Genomic DNA, 19,538 nt, shown 5'->3' on the forward strand with positions numbered 1-19,538 from the left:
AGGTGGTTTATGGAATGCAGCGGGCTATGTGGGTGATGCATTTGCAAAACAGAAAAGAATTAAAAAACATTTTAAATTAATTGCTGATTGTAAGACTTTTTATGTGCTATTCTCTAACCTAAAGTGCAACAAAAATACATGCAATGATTACTGAGATGTGAATTTTTTGTTTTCCTGAGATTTGTCTTAAGGACAGGGACAGACTTATCTATCAGAAGCTTCAGAAAAAAGTAATAAATCAGAATAATGCTGTATCTGTTTTACCTGGATTGTCATACTGGAAATAGGTATGAATAATTTTACATATAAACAGAGATTTTATCCTATTAAGTCTCAGAACTGCGGGGAAAAAAAAAAAAAAAGAAAAGAAAAGAAGAAGTAACCAGTCTTTTTTAGGTCCCGTCTTAATCATGCAAAATTGAAAAAGCGTAATTTATACTTTCATGAAGATAATATTACTTCTCTTTTTAATGTCCCTAGTAAAGTTAATGTCATGCTTTAAGAATATCTTCTCCACTTCAGGCTTTATGGTGCCATATGGTCTGCAGAATCGGGAATTTGTATCTTTGATTAAAACACAAAATCTGTGCACTCTGAATGATATCAGGTATTGCCATATAGCATATGCAATGGCAGCGTACTTAGGGTCACTTTGATGAGAATCTTTCATAAGGGTATTCTCTTGAAGCTATTTGTATGGCAAAAGGAGGTTTCTAAATGACAGATGTGCATTGCGAAATTACCTTTGAACTTCAGCATTCATGTAGAAGTAGATCTCTGAAATAAAAAAGAATAGAACCGTTCCAGTTTGCTAACTTGGTGCTATGACTGGTTGAAAGGTCCTTGATGAAATAGTCCAGGATAACATGTGCACTTGAATCAACTGTTTCTTGCTCTTTAACTAGAGTAATGGGTTCTGTAAAGGTTAAGAGAAAAGCTCAGAGAAACATCTGCTGTTTGAGTCATGACATTTTAGTGTAAAATTAAAAGTGTTTGCCTTTTGGGAGAACAAACTTTTATCTAATGAGTTAATACATTTTAATGTCACATAGATGTTATTTTTGAGGACTGTTTCCAAGGTCAGACTCTTTAAAATACAGTCTTTTGAATGTGTTAAAACTGTGCTAATCTAAATACTATTTCTGTGTATCTTGATACGTTAGGGATTTTTTTATGTAGTTGTTAAGTGTTTGTCATATTTGCTGAACATGAAGTTCAGCCAAGTAATTCCAGGGAAGATAAAGCAGCACAAGTAAATACCTAATTGATTTCATCAATATGTATCTACCTCTTGTTTTCTTGATTAGAGAACTCACCATTTGTGTCTGAGAAAGATATCCTACATGTGGCAGGAAGGCCTTACCAAGGAGAACAGTGTTGCTGTTTTCCAAATACCCTATTCTTATTCAATGTTTTCTCCTCTTTGGTCTTCTCCAGTACTTTGTAGCAAATGATTCCATGCTGGACCTGGGTGGAGGCAGGGATGGGAGCACTGGACAGCAGAAGGAGAAAGCTGTCTCTGTGTGTTTATTCAGTGAGATATATCATAGTAGAAGTCTGAATGTAAAATCTATTTCCAACATATGCAGTTTTCTATGAGAGATAGAGTGTTCCTCCACAGCACTTCATGCAATATGGATAGTTTTTATTGTCTGTCACCGGAAAGATTACTTAAAGTAGCAATCAGTGATGTGTGGTTAGAAGGTCTTCGGTTTGACTGAGCTTGTAAGAAAAAGTTTTACATAGTTGACACCTTAATTTCACTCTAGGTGGCACATGTTTATTTTGTATGATGTTCTTTCTATTCACTTCTATCCATGTAAACCACTTTGCCTTTGTATTTACAGTAGGTATGTTATTTATTGAACTGAACTTATTATTCTTATGATATGATATGTGATTGTGAAAGGAAGTGTTGGATAACCATAAATAATGGTCGATTTAGTTATGTATGAATGATTATTTGTAAATAAATCCATATTTCAAAATGGCAGAAATAAAGCAAATGGTTTAGCTCTCTAGAATACTAAAAAATAAATAACTTTGTAGGAGCTTGATAGCTTTCTTCATCAAAATTTGATGCCATCAACAAGAAAGCATTATTAAATGGTAGGACTGAAGATGAGCTTTTATTATGCTTTAACGCAGTTTATGTCCTCATTGTTTAGAATTACCTATTTTCCTTTACACACAATGAACGATTTGTTGACTGCAGCTGAACTGTGGATTTAAGTTGCTCTCATCAAATTTTGGAAAATGTATAAAATATTAGAGAACAAAGTTTCCCTCTGTTCCAATATTGGAAAGGATACTCATAACTAGAGAGGCACAGAAGCTGAAGTATTTACAAAAAGAAAATGAGAGAAGAAAAAAAAAAAGAAAAAAAAAAACTAAAGGAAAAGTACCTCACTTTATATGACAACTATGTAAAACCAAACAAAAGGAAACTCATTAACAAAACAGAGACAAACTTGATTTTATTATCAAAAATAAACACACTAGTTCAAGAATCCTTTGCTTTTTTTGTCATTCCGCACTGTGAAAGCTGTACTGCTTGGAGATCCGTTTTGCCTTCTCTTCTTATCAGCATTTATAGCCCCACTAAAATGAAAGCACCTTTTGGACTTGTGACAATTCCTTACTGCCTTATTTATTTATTGCATTAGAATGCTGTTTTACATAATACTGCAGAAAAAAAAATAATAATAATAAAAAGTTTTCTAATGTTATATTGTTTGCCAAGTGTCCAGATTAACTACAAAGCTAATTTTGGTAAATAAGGAATTAGTGGGACTGTGCTGGACACGTGCCTTGCACAGCAGATTCTTTAAGAACCAGAAGTTGCTAAAAGCTTCATTTACAATTTGTTCTATTAAAGTTCAAAACAATACTACTGTAAAAATGGGTAACTTTCTGGGATACATTTGTGTTGTTTGTGCACAATAAATGCTGTGGATACTTGGCACCCCCTCCTGGCAAAAATCCAATGTTTGCAAATGAGGAAGAAAATATCTCAGTGTTCATGAGCCAAGTAGAAGCTTAATTAACACTACTTAAGTAAGTCTTAAATATATTTAATCTGTTTTTACTTTCAAAGTCTTTTGATCTTTGGACTTGGAGTATTTTAATATGAGTGACTTAAAATGACATATGGAAATGTCAAGGCTTTATTTCATCTTTCCTTTTGCTCGTGATTCTAATGACGCAAATGGCAGTAAAACTGAGAGGAGTATGTCATCTTCCATTTATTTTGAGAACTAGAAATAAACAAGAACATTTTAATATGACATTAAACGTAAGTATGATTATTGTTATTTAAAAAACCCACTGCGAAGTTGGTTGGGCACTGGAGCAGGCTCCACAGGGCTGGGATCACAATCCCAAACTGACAGAGTTTAAAGAGCATTTGGACACTGCTCTCAGAACTATGAGTTGTATTCCAGGTGTTCCTTTTTGAAGTCAGGAGTTGGGCTGGATGATACACGTGGGTATTTTCCAATTCAGGGTACTCTTAAGTTTCTGTGAATCTATTTTCTGTTCCAAATATTTCTATCCATAAGTTTAGATTTCATTTAGGACACTTCTTAGATGAAGTGTACTAAACGGTCAGATGCTGTTATGAAATTATACGGAAGACTTACTAGCACACTTGAAAAAGCTTTATGCTTCTTTTATTTTTTCTACCAAAACTGATTTTGTTTTTTAGGATACAGAAGAAATATAATATTTCTCTTCACATGAGAATCAATTACCTGATAGTTTGGTGAAACTATATTCTTCAATAATCTACTGCTAAACATTGAATTTGCTCTTAAATTTCTCAAACTAGCATTATAAAATGTAACTGTTCTTTGCCTTTCCATCTAAATTATTAAACTCAAATAAAAAACTGAATGATTAGTTTCTCTGAAAGTATTCTACAGATCTAATTTCTATCTTCTATTATTAAGTGTCCCCTCATTTAAAAATAGAGTTGGAGAAGATAAGTGCTAAATGTATGCTCTCTGGTTTCAAAAGTGACACTCAGTATGAAATAATTTCTCTGCATCTCAGAAAAAAAAAAAAAAAAGGAAGTGGAGAATGCCATTTGGGCAAACAGATAAAAATATCTTTTTATCAAAGATTGGATGTATTCTATAAAGCTTTTGAGAGCTGTAGAGAGCATGGACATTTAGAAGTTGGAAGCAAGGTGTTGCTGAGCACAAAAGTTGCTTTGTCTCTTAATTGCTTAGTGAAATGCAACGAATGTGTCCTGGTATCAAAGGTAACTTTAAAATTTCAAGTGGTAAAGGTTAGATATTGCTAGCCTTTTATGAAGATAGCTACTTGGCTCCATCTGAAAGTTGTGAAGGAATAATGAGAAAATGGTGTTTTATAGGGGCATTATTCTTCTATTACATTTTTTCATGTGAAACAGTAAAAGACCCAACATCTCTATAATGAATAATTTGAGAGTGGAGATGAAAGATGTTTATCCTTCCCTCTCCCTCATTCTCACAATAAAAGATGTCTCCTCTCCTCACTTCTTGATTCTTATTCTGCTGTCACAACTTTAGAATGCAACTAATGTGCAAGTCAGTATCTAAAACATGCACGCATGTAAACGAACTTTTGTATCCACTTTCATATCTGTAACTGTTTAGTAAGCAACTATATTGGAAATCTGTCATATGCTAGAAAACCAATTATTTTTCCATATAGTTATTTGTTTATATATATTTACACACAGGTTACTCAAAGAGGAGTATGAATAGACATAGATGCAAATGTTTGGTAGGAGTAATCACTGGGATTTGTCTTCATAGCAGCCTGCAGGGAGCAAAGAAAGCAGAAGTACTTCCCTCTCATCTACACTATCCTGTTGTTCAACATGTGTATGTGTAACAAAGCATATCTGAATATTCACACTTAATTTTGTTAGCTAATATTAACTGCAGGTCCAATGCTCATAAAATAGGACTGCTGTACTTCTAGTTGTGAAAATTACATAGCTTTTCGTAATGCAGAAACAAAGTCTGAAATTCTTTAGAAACAGCCACCCAGGAAAACTAAATATACAGTCAAGGAGAAGAGGAGTCAAAATTTGATTGTACTCTTTTGCTAAATCAGAACTGGGGAAGATGAGGTAGCAGGATTTATTGTGGACTGTGTTTTCACAAACTCTGAAATCCACCCAAAAGCACTGCAGGCAAACCTATAGCTGTGGATCATGTAATGTATTCATTTAGTCAATTTATATTTGCTATCAAAACTAACTGAACAACAACAACAACAACAAAAAACACTGATGTCTTCTACCACAAAATTGGATGCATTTTAGTGAATGTCATATTCTGATATCATTGGAAAGGCATCTTAATTAACATGTGTCAAAAAAAGAAAGGGCAGTGCTTCCTCAATTTTATTGGAAAGCAAGGATGTAAACATGAGAGTTATCATGGAATTTCTAATATCCTGTAAATTCAGCCCTGGCATATTCCGTGTTAGTGATAACTAATCTTTTAGCTACATTATGAGTGCATGCCTGCTGTTGTTTACAGTAGATTTATAAGTGTTCTAAATCATAATTAAATACAATAGCCTTGTGGATTGTTTGCAGTTGTTCAGAAATGGTAGTGCTAACATGTTACTGTGATGCAGTGGCGTTAATCTCGATAACAGAGAAGTTGTGCTTCTGTTCTGTTGCTCTGTTCTTCATGCCATGCATGGCATCTTGGTTACTACCAAAATAAAGTTAACATATTGCAACTGACAAAAGGAAAAAAAAAAAAAAAAAAGGCTGTGTATGACAATGGGTTGTATGTTTTGATGTCCCTATGTTTCATAGTGATCAACAGCTGCTTCCTTTGTTCTTTAATTGCAACACAATCAAAAGGACTGAAAGGCTCCCCCAGTGAAAATTCCTGCCTCAATCAATCATAATCTTTAGAAAATTGATACCTTTAAGAATGAATATAGTTATTATTGCTTGTAATTATAATCATTTTGTTATTAATTATTATTTGCTTCATGCCTTGTTTGCAGTCTGTCTGATGATTTTGACATGTGTCAGGCGAGGGTGGATTTTTGCCTAATGCTACACTTCTTCACTTCCCTTAAATAGCTGATTTTACCTGCTGTGCCTTTTCTCTGTGTAATTTAGTGGATCATGGTGTACGTGGAACTGTGGGGTAAGAGCTGGAGCCACAGCTGGAGCTGAACTGCTCAGAAAATGTTATACCTGTATAGATGGTCCTGCAAAATAAATAAATGCTGTGAGGGTCAGTCATTCCACAGTACTGGCGATGTTCGAAGCAGTTGTACTGCAAAATGTATCAAACATTAAAGCTTGCAATTGCTTTTCATGGGAGCTCACATTTCCAAATAGACTACAGATGCAACATCAGGAAAAGAGATACCACAAAGCTACTTTGCAATACAATTCCACTAAACCTTCCTTGAAATTGTCCTCCTGCAACATACATGCTCTGAATAGAGAAATTCTGAGGTGAAAAATGATACAGCAAGAAGTCAGCATGATCACAGTGGGCAAAGTCACTAGTGAATACTCTAGCCATCTAGAATTCACACTTGTAGAAGCTTAGTAAGCCCTTTCCTGTTTTATATTATCCAAAACATAGTGATTCTCTTTGGCTCTTGGGATATCTGCAAGAAAGACATCAGCAGAATAATCATGGCAATCAAATTTACTATAATTTTGGGGGGTAACAGTTTCTTACCTTGTCCTTTGCTAGTTTCTCAGTGTGAGAGTGTCCCAGTTCATTTCCATAGAGTTTCTTGCGCAGCTCATTTCCATGAACAAGAATGGCAGACACTAACCTTCTACCTTGCTACTTTTCCAGTGTGTGCAAAGCATTCCTGGAATTCAGATTCTTTTCCCAAGTGATTTTAGTATACACTGGCTCTCAGTTTCATATATATGGAATGGTAAATCAACACCTGTCTTCCTCCAAGATATATAAACATGTGCAGAGCATCATCATAAGCAGGATGGTGGTGTATCTATCATTCTTACCGTGCCTGCAGTATACTTTATCATGAGTCATTTGAGTTGCTCCTGCACCAGCACTTAATTTGGCAGTTTCACAGAATTGTACTGCATGGAAGAGACCTCTGGAAATCATCTGGCCCAACATCCTGCTAAAGCTGTTTTCCTACAGTTTTCCTACAGTAGATTGCACAGGAAGGCATCCAGGATGGTCTTGAATATCTCCAGAGGAGACTACACAACCTGTCTGGGCAGCCTGTTCTAGTGCTCCATCACTCTTACAGTAAGGAAGTTTCTTGTGTTAGTATATAACTTCTTAATTGATGATTGGAATTATCCAAGTCTCAACCTGTAGGAGGAAATGAGCTAAATGACCATTTCGTCACAGAAAATTAAAAAGGCATTTCTTTCTTGCAACAAAATGAAGACCTTGAAGGGTTTCTGTGCCCCATGGCTCTTGGCCAAAAAGGAGCTTCATTATGGACCAGGATGTTTGGATTGCCATCATGAATCTTCTAACTGGGTTTAAAAAATAACTGTTCCACTTTGTTTCTGTATGTCCAGTTCTTCTGAATAACTTCAGAAAGTGTTTTCTTACCAAAATAAGTTTTTTCCCCCTGTGAGAGGAAAACAGAAGTTACATTTTTGTTGCATCAACACACAGAAATGTCATTTTAAGTACACCTTGTTCTTCAATAGAAAGCTGCTTCAACTAAATGAGATTAAGTTGAGGGAAAAGGGTAGAAAGGAGTACTTATCTTCTGTAACAGTGGGTTTAATAATGGTCTGGCAATCCCAGTTGAAGTCTGTAAGTCCCAGGGGTATAGTAAGTGAAATCATAGATGGCAAGAAAGCATCTGTTTGAATAGAAGAGAACAAGCATTACACCATGACTAAGAGTAACACAGTCTGTAGCTCTGTTAGAAAAAGAATGCATCTGTCAGGGCTTTCAAGGATACTGAACAGTGGTAGAGAAGATGGCAAGCCAGGTCTTTTATTTGCAATGGTAATTCTATGACAGATACTGTTGCTGTTTTGCAGTGTTTTTTGTTTTTGTTTTCTTTTTAAGTTGGTAAAAAATACCTTCAGTGTGTCGTGGGTGAGTTGCTTCTAGACCCAAAAAAGGGTCCTATTTATATTGGGGGCATCAGTGACATTACATTATACCTATATTTATATGCATTTTGAAATATATTTATAAGCATTTATATATGTGTATGTATGTTACCCAGGAGTGTCTCTCTCAACTACCAGTTTTTTGGCAGCTGTTGATAGAGGAGCTGCTGCCCCTTGCAGAGCTTAAAGCCCTGCTCCATTACTGCTCTTGCTCAGAGTAAGCAATTGTACCTCCACGCAGCTGTGGACACACTTCTGCTGTTGTCTAACTGGTGAGTAAAAAACTTGTCCTGCTGCTTATAGGTTATCTTGTAGGAATGTGGTTATGCCTGTGCTTCAGTAGTGAACCTCAAGTGAAAAACAAAGTTGTCTTCTGTCATTTAAATAAGAACATGCAATTGTGAAACATTGCAAGCAACAAATAGAAATTAGTTTAGAAGATGGTTTTTGAAAGAATAGTTCAGAGTCTGACGGATGTGAAAGAAAGGGGAGGGTTGGTGCAGTAAGTAGAATACCAGAGCAAGCAGAGCTTCTCATCCTTCACAGTCAGTTGAAATAAACGTGATCATTATCAAGAATTAATTGCTCACTAGTCCAAAATATTCCTACAGAAATTAGAAAGTAGTTATTCAAATAATTAAATAAATGCTGTAGTTTTGTTTGTCATTTGTTTTTGAGGTTGATGTGTTTAGCTCTACCAAAAGTCTAAGAAAACAGTCACGTAATTTTGAAGATCATCGCTTTTGATGTTTACACCCTTTTAGAGTGTTATTAGCAAAAGATCCTAGATAAAAATAATTGGAAATTGTTTAGAAATGATTGGGGAGTAGTTGGTGAAAAGGTTAAAAAAAAAAAAAAAAAAGGTATAATAATAATTTCTAAGATAGTATAGCCTGGTTCCACTTTGTGCCTTTTTCAATTTGTTTTCTTATCATCATGCCAAAAAGCTGTGAAAGTATTTTGGGCACAAAGCCACTGATGTACTCCTGAGAGTACCTGCTTCATACAGAGTTAGCAACTCCTCCTTTTATAGTAATGTTGGAAGATTCAGTAGCTACTATGAACACTTATGATGTAGTAATAAAAAAAAAAAAAAAAAAAAAAAAAGCGTACAAAATCATAGAATGGCTTGGGTTGGAACGAACCTCCAAGATAGCTGTTTCTAACCCACCTGCTGTGGAGAGGGTTGCCAACCACTAAATCAGACAGCAGATCAAACTGCCCAGGGCCCATCCAATCTGGACTGAAGCACCTCCAGGAATGGGGCAGCCACAACTGTGCCAAAGCCTCACCACTGTCTTGGTTGAAGGTGGTATTAAGAAAAAAATAAGAAAAAACCTTTTAGTTTTACTTGCTCCCTAATCTGAGTGAATTTAGATTAATAAGAGAAATTTTTGGTTTGGGTCAACGCCCAAAACACCCCGTACAAAGTGATTAAGTTTGTGAAAGTCTCACCTGGAAATGTTTGGGTTCATGTTTAGTTTCACTTTTTTAAGTCGGGATTTTAGGCACATGTATCTGCAAGATTCTCATCAAAGAGTAATTCTTCTGTTTTGATCAGTAAGTTTTTTGCACAATTTTAAAGACCAAAATGGCTCAAAAATTCAGTTTCAGTGTTTTGCTATACTGTAAAAAAATCAGCAGCCACAGGTTCCTCCTTAAACAAAATTTCAACCTAGTTTTTCTGTTCTGAAAGGAAAGCTTGAAAGCATATTCTAATGAAATATACAAAAAAAGAAACTTTGGTGCGTGAGAGAAAGGAGGGAGTTTGACCATGATGTTGAAAGACTTCCTCTTCTTTTGGTTCCTAATATAGTGTTGGATGTTCAAAGCAAACGAAATCTATTTGTGTCTTGTGAACAAAACCAGTTTCAAATGGTGATCCATTACAATTTCAGTAGTACGTGACATAACATATAAATATATTAGGAATTACCATACAAAGACAATTCACTTTGAGTATTGTTTTTAGAAGTTGGCTGCATTGATTTGGCAGAAATGTAAGATGGAGGATTGTTTCCCATGGCTCTACAAAGTCTTATACAAAGGGCTAAACAACTTTGGAGCTTGGATTTGCAGACAGTAGAGCAGAGAGCCTCTCAAGCCACTGCTGGTAGCCTTCATCATGATGCCATCACTCCTGTTGCAACTCTGCAGCCTAATTTGCTGTACTAGTGCAAATTGACAGCTTAACTCCAAGTCCTTATTCCCAAGAGGTGAAGGAGATAAATATTTATCAGTGAGCACTTTGATATGGTCATGAATGGGTGCCTGACTTCAGGGCTAGGCAGCTCTTTTGTTGACAGTGTGCATGTATCCATTCCTGCTGGTTTAAATAGTGGTTTGTTGGCTTGATGTGGCAAATGGCGCAATGATACTTGAAAAAAAAAAAAAAAAGTGATGCTTGTAATCGTGAAAAATTAATTAGTTAGAGCTCGTTAGTTAAAGAAACTCAAATAAAGTAAAATCATTTGATCAAAAAAGTGTTTTAGTAATCTTCTGAAAGCAGTTGTTAAAATGAGATTATCAGCTGTAAAAAATTGCTCTTTACTAAGCAGTGATCAATACAGTGCTTTGCATTGCTCATGCTATCTGTAATTTAGTTTGGTATTAATATTTTGAAATCGCTTTAATAGAGAGTGCTGGGCTAAATTATTTTATTTTGCAGAGTTAGGTAATTAACCATTTCTTGTTATTACTTCTACTTTTCCTTTTATCTTAGGAAAAAAAACAGCTTTGAACGTGGAAATATATATTGAATTATATATATTGACAAGAAGTATTTGTCAGTATTAATTCAAAAACCTGATACCTCCAGAGTTCTCTATTCTTTGCTTTCTCTTGGCATGAATGCTGGATCACATCAGCTTCCATAAACTCTGAAGTGCATCAAATATTGTTTATTAAACTACAGTTATAGTACAGTACATTTTGGATTATTCAAACTGGATCAAATATTTTTACTTCCATTTTGATCTCCCTGCATAGTTCTGGTTTACTGATCAAAATAACTGTCCCAAGTCACCCTTGATTCACAGGAATGGTGAAAATCATTGCAGTGCTCATGGGATGAAAAATCTCAGCTTTATTGCTTTATGCAGTGGAATCATGAAGTGGCTACTATTAGATATCAAGAAAAGCCATTAGTTTGGGATCTCAGAGGGAAATCTATTTCAGATAGTAATTTTGAGGAGGAAAGAACAGCAGTAACAGCAAGAATAATACTTAGCTCTCTTGTTAGTATTTTCCCATAAATCGTTTGTCCTAGAAGTATGAAGGAATAATAAATGACTAGGCTTTTAAAATGCTTTTTGTTGGAAATATATTTACTTCATATTAGCTGCCCCTGTGACTCCATATATCAGCATACAGTGATTAAATCCTGTTACACAAATTTTGTACTGTATATTACTTCTGTTGTTCTACTAGTTGCTTTTTCTTAGTGTAATATTGGTATTAGATTGATTCCATTGTTAAGCTGTGCAAAGACATATGTAACAGTTGTAATTTCACAGGAAGGGGGAAAAAAAAAAGCCCAAATCAGATGTTTATTTGTTATTAACCTCATCCAGGGGAAAATGTTTCCAGTGAGGAAATTTGTGATACTGCATATCCAAAGTCTGTTACAGTGAAGTGCTTAAAGGTCTCTTTGTGGATGGGTGAAAGGTGGTGATACAGCAGTGTGTGACATACTTTTGCTCTCTCAGTAAGCTTCCACACTGATACAAAGCTACAGCTTACATTTATTATGTATGTACTCTGCTGTATATACTTGCAGAACTATGTCTAATTTCTTGGCTAGAAAGACAGAAGATTTTATTAGACAAAGTGGAATAAGTAGATTTTTCTTTAATTTATTCAGCTACTATAAAACCGGCCTCCTCTACCATTCTGACAAATGCAGTAGTATTTCTTAAAATGAATAAAAACATTCCAACTGCAAAAACTTATTTCAAAGGAAGAATTTGGCCTAGCATGAGTATTAAAAGTTTGCATACTTTGTCCAAATTGATAATAAAAGGAAATATGTAGCCTATGTCAGAGGAAACTCATGATGAATTATTCTGTTGACTGTTCTGAGCCTGAGAAAATTGCATATTGCTTGCTGAGCATTCATTTATATCAAAGAAAATGTTCTTTTCTCTTTCCTTCCCTCTTACCTCATCCAGATTTATATTTTTGAAAATAACATCTACTACCAGCCTGATGTAAAGAGCAGCTCATTGCGCCTGACATCTTCAGGAAAAGAAGGAATTATTTTTAATGGAATTGCAGACTGGTTGTATGAAGGTAAGCCAGACAGATATTTATGTTTATTAAAACAGATGAGAGGTTCTTGCACAGAACCAACAGCAAAAATCTATTTCAGAAAATGCTCTCTCATGTTGCTTTTGCTTCTTTGACTTCTCATTTTCTTGCAAGATTGCCTTTGTATCTATTCTACTTTGTATTGAGTGGTGTTTTGCATATAACAATACTTCATGGGAAAGAGGAATTTATTTCCAACCAAACTATGTCAGCTGAACTATGAATATTGGATGGTATGTTAAAAATATACATAGTAGTGAAATCCTAAAAACACTGGGTTTTCACTGCCTACTTCAGTGGAGCTGACATTGCAAATAGAGCTATTGAAATAAAACTGAACACCCTGTATATTTTGTTTATTTAGAATAACTCCATTTGTTCCTTTGGAGCTATCTGGATTTGCACACAGTTGAGGAGAGATAGGAGTCAGTTTGCTGCTTGTGTGAATCATAGAATCATAGAATCACAAGGTTGGAAACGACCTATGAGATCATCAAGTCCAACCGTCTTCACATTGCCACTGCTACCACAGGCTACTAAACCAGATCTCGTAGCTCCTCATCCAGACACCTCTTGAACACTGCCAGGGAAGGCGTCTCCACCACCTCCCCAGGCAGCCATTCCAGTGCCTGACCATTCTCTGAGAGAAAAAGTTTTTCCTCATGTCTGACCTAAACCTCCTCTGATACAACTTGCGGCCATAAACAACTGTGCAAGTCCATTTACAATTAAAACATCCTAACTGGAGACACAGACAAATCATAGCATAGAAGTAGACTTAGCTATATTTTCCTTCTTTACTGCTGGATAGATATCAGATGGTGATGTTATCTGGTGCAATCTTTTTTTTACCTGAGAATTCTTCAGTGTTTGGTATTTGGCATTAGCATGACCTGCAAGAGACTCCAGCCCCAGAAAGCAGGCAGTAAGATTGCATTTGTCTCTAAGAAGATACTTGAATCCAATTTGAGTATTATGGCAAGTTTTTAATACTGTCATTAGTGCTACCTCAGCAGCAACTGCTAATTTTATTTAAAGCAACTCAGAATGGACTCCAGGAGTTGGTCTCGATTATCCTTAAGAGTCCCTTCCAACTCAGGATATTCTGTGATTCTCTGAAAGTGTGCTGTTGCTGACAAGCAGTGCCAAAATGCAGTGGAGGACAACTCAGTCTGTGTTATCTTCCAACTTCTGAAAATACCTTCTGTACCCCCTGTAGCCCAGGGTTTCTCTTTGCACCTGAAATGCTTTAACATAACTAAAAAAGTTTGGAGCAGATTATCTAGCCTCGATAAAAGAGATTTAAATTAATACATCAATTATTGTTTCTGTGGGACTCTGGGGCTCATTAATTCTGTGGGTGTGTTAAATACTCAGTTACCTTAAGTATCTTACTTACTGTAAGTAGAGTTTTGCAGGGCAGAGTGTTCTTTAAGAATGGTAGTGCACAGGATAGCAAGGCACTTTAGTGGGGCCCTCAGAAATGATGTTGTCTGTACCTCTTGGCATCTGAGTATTTGTGAGCAGATAGTTCACATAGGCAGCACTGAAAACTGCCCAGTTTTGCTTTCTGTCCAAGTAAGCTCTGAAATTAGAATGGTAGTTTGCATCCCTTAGCGTGTATTTAATAGTTAGCCACTTCCAGTGAAGGTTTTCCAATGTTTTTCTGTGTTCATACATTTTGTCCTATTCATAGATGCAACAGGGCAACTTTGAGCCCGTTCTGCATGCAGCTGGGGGCACCAGCACTGGAGAGGGCAAGCCTGCGTTTTCTGTTCTCCTTTTGGTGCAGCATGGAGCTGCTATGAGTGTCGTATGCTGAAGGATACAGCTCTAGTTTGCAGAACAAAATGCAGCATGAGATTCTTTATAAAAATAAATCCTTTTAGTCTGCAAAGGATTATAAGAATATTGAAAAATGAATCAGGCTAGAAGAGATCACAGAAGGTTACCTGATGGAGCTGATTGGTTCTGGTATTTGCCAAGCATTTTATCAGAACTGTCTGGAAGGTATGAAGTAGATCCTGGCTGAGAATTATACAGATAGAAGTTTAAGGCATATTTTAGTGTGTGAGTATTGAATTTTATGTAGCTTGGACTTCAGTGTTAGCAAGACCTACACTTGGGAGAACTAATGAGAAGCAAAACTAAACTTCTCCTTGACACATGCCAATATGTCAATACTTTTTTTTTTCAGTTTACCAGTGCATCTCAAGTAGTATGTAAAGTAGATTGATGTAGTTTTCTGTAACTTCATTTGTCTTAAAGATAAGCGAAGCTGTCGGTAAAACAAATGACTTTTCCTTTAAGCTGTAGACATTTCACGATGAACAGAGGAAGAAAGTGGGTGAACTTGGAAAGAACAGCAGCTAGCTCAATAGTGGCAGTGATGCTTGTCTGAGGTTAGGCTTCTGCTTCTCTCTGTGTGCTCATCCTTCATACAGACACATATGAAAATAGCTTAGTGTGAATAACCTAGTTTGAGTACAAGCACAATTATTAAACGCTTTCGCTATTAAAATAATTAAAGCAAGCACAATTATAATTTTTCTGTCTGATGTACCCCATTCATTCACAGTCACCTGTGTAAAAGGCTTTAGATATGCAGTCTGGGAGCAGAAGCATGACCCAGAATATACAGAAGATAGATTTGGGCTTCGTTGCTTCTTCCCTAGAGGCTTCAACTCATTCAGGCACTTCAATCCTTTCCGAATCTGATTTGTGTCTTGGAGAGTGTCCTTTGACAATTTAAGTGGGTATTGTAGGTAGATTTTTAAATTATGTATGCTGACCTGCCTCTATTCTGGTTATTATGTTATTCTCAATCAGTTTTCCAGCCATGTTCTTCAAATTTGAATACAAAATACTTGCAAAAAAAGAATTATCAAATACATAACAAAAAACATCCAAGTCTTTCCACAGTTGGAAGACAAATGACTTGTACAGGGTGAATTTCGAATTGGTCTCAAGCTGCTTTATTGGTATTCCAGTTGTATGTGCTGCTTCTGTGAATGCTCCTGTTCTTAATTCCTAGTACAAAATATAATGACAATAACTACAAGAAACAAATGCATTACATTTAGAGAATGACTTTTATTTGGCAATCAAATAAAATTTGGATTAAAATCAAATAAAATTTGGATTTAAAACAAATTTTTAAAACTATTTTTGAAAAGTTAGATTGCAAAAAACTAAACTGAGCTGACCCTAAAAGCCCCCAAATGTTGCACTCCAAAAATCATTACGTAAGTGCAACCATGTGAGGATCTGCATGCAGAGAAATCAAGCATAATAAAATTTCATACTAAAGAAGAAAGCAGATTGTCAATCCTAAAAGAACTCTCAATTAAAGTTGTCCAAAACATTTAAAAATTAATTAAACATGTATAATGAAATGGAACAGAACTAAACATATGACAGCTACATTTATCTTTCACATTTACAATAATGTATTGATGTCAATGAAAGTATTCATTTGAGGAAGATGGGACAAGTTTGATCTTTTCCTATGCCTTGTTATCCAAACATTCAGTCAGTATAATGCGAAATTAGCGGAATTAAAACAGACGCACTTCAAGTAGCCACAGAAAGAATAAGTCAGTGGCAACTGGATGAGCTGGGAAGTTTGAAGTACTTACTGTTATGATGCTAAGGCGATCTCTTTTTACAGAGGAACTTCTCCATTCTCACATTGCCCACTGGTGGTCTCCAGATGGTGAAAGACTGGCATTCCTGACCATAAATGACTCCCTGGTTCCTAGCATGGTTATTCCCCGATTTACTGGAGGCCTATATCCAAAAGCCAAGCAGTATCCATACCCCAAGGTAAGCTAAGTACAAGTGTAGTCCATACCCTCCTATTGTCTGTTCAACGGTGGTTTTCTGTATGAAAGGAACGTCTCCAGAAGGTAAGGAGGACTGACTTGGTTCATGTTGCTTTTCAGGAAATATTAATTAAATGTTTTTTTCTAGTAGACTGTAACACTTCTTGCTAGAAGGAAATTATCAAGTGAGGGAGCAGAAGACAGAATGATTCATAGCAATTTCATCATTTGCATATGGCATGCTAAAGTCAATGCACCACTTCTGAGAGAAGAGTAAAATGTTTAAAAATGTGCAGTGCCAAAAATAGAGATTTCCTTCTCAGTAAGTCAGGAAGACCTAGAGAAAATGGTGATGAAAGAGAAGGGAGGGGAGGAAGAAGAGAAGTGTTGTGTCAGATAGAGGTTATGTAGCTTTCTGGAAGAATGCTGGGGGCTGAAAAAGACTGCTGGAATCTGGATCTGGCTGCTCTTTTAGGAACTGACCAATGCACTTCCAATTTTGTCCCCTTGCCCTGCGCCAGAGGGCTGCCATCAGTGAGGGACAACAAGAGGATTATGCAATTAATACTTAATATCTTCATCTGTGTAAGTTGTATTTCACTTGCTGTGAAATTTGCTTTTAAAATTAAAGAGCTTTCTCGTTATTGTAAACATACTTTATTATGCTAATAAGCAAGTCTATTTTAGCTGCCACTGATTCATTCAGTACCTCTAAAGCTCCTGTTTTCTTTTTTTCAAAGGCAGGTCAAACAAACCCAACAGTAAAGCTGTTTGTAGTTAATCTGTACGGACCAGCGCATACACTGGAACTGATGCCACCTGACAGCTTTAAATCAAGGTATTTTAATTTCACTGTTTGGTGAAACTTGTGTTTGATTTAATGTGACTGTCTCTCAGGCTACTGGTTGCCATTTTTACTTCAGCACAACTCTTGTATTTGGCTGGAACACACATGACCTTGTTCTCACAGCCGGACATAAAGACAATGAGGTCAAATACATCTTCTCTTAAAAAACTCAGGGATCTGGAATTTGCTCATTTCCAATGTTCTGAGGAGCTTCAGTTCTCTTGAAATATGTGAAATTAGGAATTCTAAGATGGAGTCAAGAGGTCCAAATCCTGCCCTGGTTCTGAGCTTGCTGCGGCATTCATTTGTAACCTTTCTTGCTGTGAGCCAACTTGTTGGTTTCTGTTTCTGAAATGAAATTACAGAACACAGAGGTGTACTATTAATGCATAGAACATGTTTCTAGGATGTTCTGTCATTTAGAGATGAACATATTAAACTTTTCAAATGTATTAGGTTATGGAAATGTTAGTTTCTCCCCACAGCTGACAGATGCAGGGAGGTGGCAGGGGGAGAAGTGATGCCATCAGGTCACACAGACTAAGAAGGGCTGTGCTGTACCTGTGCTTGATAGGAAGATCATTAGAAAAAATCATGCTTTGGGACCGCTAAGCTGATTTAATGGTCCTTTTGACTTCAGGACTTGCTGTAACTGATAATCCTCCTGATAAAGTTACTGTCTTAAGGCGAGCTCCTGATTACCTGTATCACTGGAGATCACTTGAAACTTTTCCTTAAGGGCAAGAAAATTTCCATTTCTTCCCTTAGGGTTATTCCAATTTGACAATTACAGCTGTCTTGTTGGAATTCCCACTGTGGTTTCAGTGCACATGTTAATGGTCTTCTAGCCCTAATCTGTTATATGATATAGGTTATAGTAATAAAGAGTTGCTACAGTGCAGCTATAGCTGCAGTCTGAGGGCAGAGATGTACCACTTCCCTCTTCTCTGAGGGCATTACTGGGTGGGGAAAAAAACAGAATAGAAAGATAGGCCTTGAAGCTGTGTATTTCTAAAAAAAAAAAACACTGTATCTGGGTTGTTCTTGCAGTTCTGAGAAAAGATGTTACAGTAATGGTTTCCAAAACAATCTAGAAGTTAATGGTGGGTAGTGATTCACAGCCATCACTACGAACTTCAAGCTGGCCTTAGCTCTCTTCTACACAAATTGAGGTATCCAAAATTAGTGCAGGAATAATTTATGCCTTGTAATTATTTATGTCAGCTGAAATGCTGACTGATTGCGTTCATGGAGAGAATTGTTTTGACTGCATTGTGCATTTTGAAGTATTTTCTTTCTATTGGTGCTCAGAAACAGAAAAATATCTCCTGCTGTTCGTTAGCCCCTCACTAATGAGTGCCTGTATGAGATTTGAAAGAGATTCCCTGCTACCAAGGTTAGCATCTTCACTTGCTTAAACAGCATTAAAATTGTTGTTTTATTGTTTAAAGATATGAAGAAGTGAAAGGAGGAAGCATTGTGTAAACCACCCATTCTTTCTGCCTAATTTGTTGAAAACAAAGGTAGAATCAAACAAGCGAATACTTATATCTTAAAAAGTATTATTTGCATCTTGAAGCTGAAGTTTAACTCAGTTTGTAGGATTTCTGGTGTGAGCCTGAGTGGCACCTTCCCCAGATTTTTGTGTCCTTGGTGAAGATAATGTTCTCTGCTCTCTCTGTTACACAGTGACATTCCTTTACATTTCTGTACTACTGCTTTCAAAAGTGGTAAGGCATTGCAATGGGCTGCACAGGGAGGTGGTGGAGTTGCTGTCCCTGGAGGTGTTCAAGAACCGTGGAGATGTAGCACTGAGGGACATGGCTAGTGGTATGCTGGTGATGAGTTGATCATTGGACTTGGTGATCTTTGAGGTCTTTTCCAACCTTAATGATTCTATGATGTATCAGAAGGTCGATTAAAACTATTTCAGCCTGGAAAAAATTAACTTTATCTTCATTTTAGCTATTAGGGCATAATATCTGTGCTATAAAATATAGGAAAGTTGCATAGATGTGAGCCAGATATTCTGAGAATTTTACATTTTCGCTCTGGTTTTCAGTAACTGTCAACAATTACATTGGTCATCAAATGTGTATACACACACATATACCATACACAATATATCCATTTGTTAACATGTATGCTGGTATGAGGAATGGCCTCTGAGCAGGCCTTTCTACAGTGGAAATCTTTGGAGACTATAATTTTTGGGAAGGTTTTTTTTAATTATCGTATTTTTAAAGAAAAGTATTGAAGTATTGGCTATACTCAGTGATCAAGTCTTTTTCACTGCCTTTCTAATCAATTCATTATGGAATCCTTAGTTAAATATATAATAGTAGCATTTCATAATTAAATATTAAGGAGGACTATCATAGATAGCTTTACAGATCTTTCATGATTGACGCATTGTGAAAATGCATATTGCTCACGTCGTCACCAATTGCTATTA

General features: G+C 36.2%; 1 protein-coding gene across 4 annotated transcripts in view; it reads left to right on the plus strand.

The window, feature by feature from the left end:
* DPP10 (dipeptidyl peptidase like 10) overlaps window positions 1–19,538 on the plus strand; it is a 357,782-nt gene that overhangs the window by 304,826 nt on the left and 33,418 nt on the right. For all 4 annotated transcript variants that reach the window (XM_090143605.1, XM_090143604.1, XM_031590710.2 and 1 more), the window contains exons 8-10: window positions 12,274–12,394; window positions 16,083–16,237; window positions 16,977–17,074. In XM_090143605.1, the coding sequence (XP_089999731.1) occupies window positions 12,274–12,394; window positions 16,083–16,237; window positions 16,977–17,074 (374 nt within the window). The remainder of the gene's footprint in view (window positions 1–12,273; window positions 12,395–16,082; window positions 16,238–16,976; window positions 17,075–19,538) is intronic.

The sequence above is a fragment of the Phasianus colchicus genome, chromosome 7 (genome assembly GCF_987193195.1).
Source record: "Phasianus colchicus chromosome 7, bPhaCol1.hap1.1, whole genome shotgun sequence".
Classification (NCBI taxonomy): domain Eukaryota; kingdom Metazoa; phylum Chordata; class Aves; order Galliformes; family Phasianidae; genus Phasianus; species Phasianus colchicus.